A 4,584-nucleotide genomic window follows, 5' to 3' on the forward strand; every position below is an offset into this window, starting at 1 on the left:
GCCACCACTCTTGGATGATGGCGGCTGCAGGTCAGGCCAGTCCAGTTGCAAAGGGGATTGGCGAGAGTCCAATTTGCCATGCAATGATAAGGATCACTGGTGATTAGCCTCTTAAATGCCAAAAGTGACTATCCATCATCGTTAACTGATAGTGCGCAGAAGAGGAGGAAAGTAAAAAAATGAAGTGGAGAAACAGCGTATGAAAAGAAAAATAAAGAGAAGGCATGGTGGCTGAGATGGAAACGGAAATGAGAAGAGAAGAAGTTGCAGTGCTATTCATTTTCTCGAATCTATTTGAAACAGAGAGGATTTGGGCGTTATGTTGGCAGAAACATAGGGTTTCGCAAGAGGGAATTGAGCGGAGCTGCTAAGGCGAAAATGGAGAGGAGTATTGCAATGCAATGTGTGGTTGCTCACAAGTATTAATAAACAGAGGGGAGTAGAGAGAATGAGTGTGAAAGGGTTGTGTGATGTGTGGGAAGAATCAACCATTCTAGCGTGGTACTGATGGAGCAGAGCAGATGAACACGATGAAACAGTTGTAGCCAATCTTCCGCTGATCGTAGACCGTGCTTGACACGGAGAGCGTTCAAATTCAAAAGTCGAGCTACGTCCCATACCCACCAGCTCATTACTCTCTCAGCACCACAGGAGTTCGAATCCCATCCAGTCCCTTTGTCCTATCAACTTTGCCTGCGTCTTGTCTAACTTTTATGGATTCCTGTACCGCCATTACATAAGCTCCCAGTGACCATGTATTGTCATGTCAACTCTAATGGACCACTCTTGTAGAACTCATCATGGATCGCTACTCTCACGGGCAAGAGTTATTTCCAACTCTATTGATACACTAACGCTCTCTTAAGAGACTTTAAGGATAGTCTTGGGACACGGGCGCTGACATCCCCTCCATTCTCCGGCTAACAGATTCTGATTCCATAGTGATGGAGATATGCATGATGCCATCATCCATGTTGTTGTTTGTATTGATGCCCATTGAAACGAGCGGCATGTGTATCATGGCATGTCGTGTATCATGTGCTATCTACCATCTGATATTAATTGCAACCAAATTTTGAATTGTATAATGGCGCTCCAAATTGGAATTTTGAATTTCAAAACCCGCGCTACCATATTTTGTTGAAATTGAAAGAAGCTTTGGTCGGTTATAGTTTCTTTGCTCAACATGAGCTTCCGGACGAGTTTGGTGCTAATCGCGATTGCGGTGGTTCTGGCTATCATTGCCTCTGCTAGGGAGAAAACTCATTTTAGCGTTGCCATTGGGATATTGGGATTTTGGGTTTATGTATCACATGACAGGCTGTTGCTCTGGAAGATGGGAAGGCGTAGTTTCTTTGCTCAGCATGAGCTTCCGGACGAGGTTGGTGCTGATGGCGATTGCGGTGGTTCTCGTAGTGAGAAAACTCATTTTAGCGTTGCCATTGGGATATTGGGATTCTGGGTTTATGTATCACATGACAAGCTATTTCTCTGGAAGATGGGAAGGCGTGCATGCCTCCCGGCATCATCAACCTACCATAGCTGATTCCAATAACAATTCTCATGCATTGTATTTGGCCTCTGTGAGTCTCAGGTTTATCAACAGGGGTGTGAACAGGGGATTGGAATTCTAACATAATTACTCTTACCAGTTTGGCTTAGTGTATTTACTTCTGTAAATTCCTGAGTCAACATTTTCCACCCATATACTAGCCATAATTCTGATCGTCCCCTACCCTAGCTCTTATGGTGCTCGCTGACCTCCCAGCCTGGTGGCTTCTTTTCATAATGTCCCTCATTGGAATCCCCTCGGGGGTACTTGCTTTTGATCACTTCAGTGAAGTCCAACATTTGGGCATTTTAAACTCCAATAGGACTCATTTTGATGGGCAAAATTTAACAGAAGTCGGGGGTCAGAGCAAAGAAGAAGATAACACATGGTGTGTTGCAAGATACGGTACTGACCCCATTAGTTTGCAAGCAGCTCTGGATTGGGCCTGTGGCCCTGGTTATGCATATTGTAGCCCTATACAACCTGGTGGGTCTTGCTATGTGCCCAATACTTTATTCGCCCATGCCTCATTTGCATTCAACAGGTATTATCAAAAAAACATGAAGGCACCGGGGTCCTGTGATTTCCAGGGTGCTGCAATGCTAATAGATGTCAGCCCAAGTAAGCCCAATAATATTAATATTCCCCCTTCCCCAATCTGCAACTCCAATGTAAAAAAAATGGAATGTATGTTCATTTTATTGTATAGTTTGTTTGTTGTTTGAGCAGTTGATTTTTCTGCAGGCTTCTTCTAAAATGCTTGTGCTTCTGTCACTGGCCACGCAGGTTATCCTGGCTGCTTCTACGCATTCAGGTAAATTCCTGCGCTCAAGTTTTACTGATATAAACCATTTAGCGTTCTCTGTCAAGGTACAGAGTACTTCACTGGAATGGCTCCTGTAATTCTGCATGCATGACAGTATATTTTGCAACCCAAGAACAACTGGTTTTATGGTGCAAAATAATGTGTTCGGTATTTTGTTGTGTTTTTCAAGGTCTGGGCAAGAAGTTGCTGATGTGAGTGGAGGGCCAGAAAAGAAATCCTGCACTTCTGCGCTCGTGCTGCCTTTGTTTCTATGGTTGTCTCTTATTATCACTCTTCTTGTGCCTTAAGAGACTAGACTTCCATGAATGCAACCTGGTTGCAGATTTTATGCTAAATTTGTTAAAAGCAGTTGGCAAAACAACCTGGTTGAAGATGTTATGGTAAATTTGTTTGCTAGCAAGTGTGGTATTTTGGAAATACTGGCTTGCTCAAATTTTGATTGTGATTATCAGGCTATTATACCAATGAGGTGATAAAATTTGGAAGGAAATGAATACTGTAAAATATTAGGCTTGATTTTCTTCTTGTAGTATGGCCTATACGAGAGTCGAGCATGCCCAAGGCTTCAAATTCAAATGAATTCAACTGTAACTTTAATCATTAAATATTGTACTAATTCCTTCATTTCACCTCTACAACTTTTGATGTCTTTTAAATGATAGTAGCAGTTCTCTGTTCTCATCAACTTTGCAAAATTATAAATCACTCATAATTCAAAATGGTTTTAGAAGACAATGCAAACAACAATATTCTGGGCACATTATGAATTTAATTTTTGTGAGCACCTATCCTTATGAAAGAGAAGGGCCTTGAATCAGGGATCAGTGCAAAATATTTACACTGGGTTTCAGGAAATGATATCTCATTTTTCACAACTTTTAAGAACTAGGGATATATTATTGTTATCCTATAATTTTAATACCAGGTAAGAAATGGTGAGCCAAAATCTTATGTGAGGTGAGCCAAAAAGTTATTGAAGTGTTATGAATTTTTTCCTATGTTGTTGTGAATAATATAAAATTGCAATGAATTGATAAATATGTTTGAATGGGAGAGATGCATCTCAATGGTTATAACCTATTGGTACGTTGCCTGTAAAAGGTGCAAGGCCTATACACAAACCCTTAGACTGGGAATGAGTTGATCACTTCACTAATTGGTTTTAAAAAGCAATTCAACTTTTTTATTTGGACTGGGAATGAGTTGATCACTTCACTAATTGGTTTTAAAAAGCAATTCAACTTTTTTACTTGGACTGGGAATGAGTTGATCACTTCACTTTTTGGTTTTAAAAAGCAATTCAACTTTTCTTCCTTGTCAAGTAAAAAGTAAAAGATAAAAGATTCTGCATAGATGTTATTAGAAGTATGGATAAATGTTGTTAAGAGCATAGATATGGTGTATCAAAACTTTTAATAGGATATAACTTTTAATACTTTTAATATATGGCTCTTAAATTTTATTATTATTATGCGAAGCTTTTATTAAAAATGAATTATAGGTTGCAATTTTTTTTATATTTTATTAATAAAATTCATATTTAAAAAAATAAATTAAAATAAATGTTTTTCATGACATTGTTTTCAATTATATTTATTTCATAACTATATATATATATATATATATATAATTTATTTTTTTTAATTTTATTTAATTTATTTTTTTAATTAATTTAAAAATAAGCTATATATTATTACTATTATAAATTAAATCCCTTCGCTAATTAGTTTTGAAAACAATTTAACCTTTATATTATTTTTAATTAATTTTTAATATTTGTGATATTATTTTTAATTAAATTTTTTAAAAGTTGTGTGTTTAGTTTGGAGGAGATATACATATTAGTTTTGAAAAGCAATTTAATCTTTGTATTATTTTTAATTAAATTTTTTAATATCTCTGTGTTCTTTGTTTAGTTTGGAGGAGATATAATATTTATAAATAAAACAATAGTTTGGAAGAGATATAGTATTTGTAAAATGAAACAATGTTATTTTGGTTTGAAACGTGTAGGCTTAAATTTATCAATGTGATTTCTTCCAAAATTGTTTTCAAACAAAAAAATGTTATTCATATTATATTAAAAAATTAAATTAAAAAACTATAAAACATATTAGAAAAAGTTCTTGGGTATTTAAAAAAATGTGAAATTTTATTATTAAGGTTTAAAAAATTAAAAATAAGAATGTTTTGTATTATCAAGATT

General features: G+C 36.0%; 1 protein-coding gene across 1 annotated transcript; it reads left to right on the forward strand.

Annotated features, from left to right (window-relative positions):
- Positions 1 to 1,746: 1,746 nt before the first annotated feature.
- Positions 1,747 to 2,665, forward strand: LOC149209710 (glucan endo-1,3-beta-glucosidase 2-like). Its single transcript, XM_089394314.1, has 3 exons — positions 1,747 to 2,173; positions 2,339 to 2,366; positions 2,548 to 2,665. Exons 1-3 carry the CDS (start codon positions 1,747 to 1,749, stop codon positions 2,663 to 2,665), a joined length of 573 nt encoding a protein of 190 aa, XP_089250440.1.
- Positions 2,666 to 4,584: the final 1,919 nt, after the last annotated feature.

This window comes from Pinus tabuliformis, chromosome 1_2, assembly GCF_031772625.1.
Source record: "Pinus tabuliformis cultivar Carrire ecotype Pingquan chromosome 1_2, CPIR1, whole genome shotgun sequence".
In the NCBI taxonomy this organism is placed as follows: domain Eukaryota; kingdom Viridiplantae; phylum Streptophyta; class Pinopsida; order Pinales; family Pinaceae; genus Pinus; species Pinus tabuliformis.

Coding starts and splice junctions, on each gene's coding strand:
- LOC149209710 (XM_089394314.1), top strand. CDS start 1,747: ATGGTGCTCGCTGACCTCCCAGCCTGGTGGCTTCTTTTCATAATGTCC. Junction 2,174..2,338: donor GCTAATAGATGTCAGCCCAA/GTAAGCCCAATA, acceptor CTGGCCACGCAG/GTTATCCTGGCTGCTTCTAC. Junction 2,367..2,547: donor GGCTGCTTCTACGCATTCAG/GTAAATTCCTGC, acceptor GTGTTTTTCAAG/GTCTGGGCAAGAAGTTGCTG.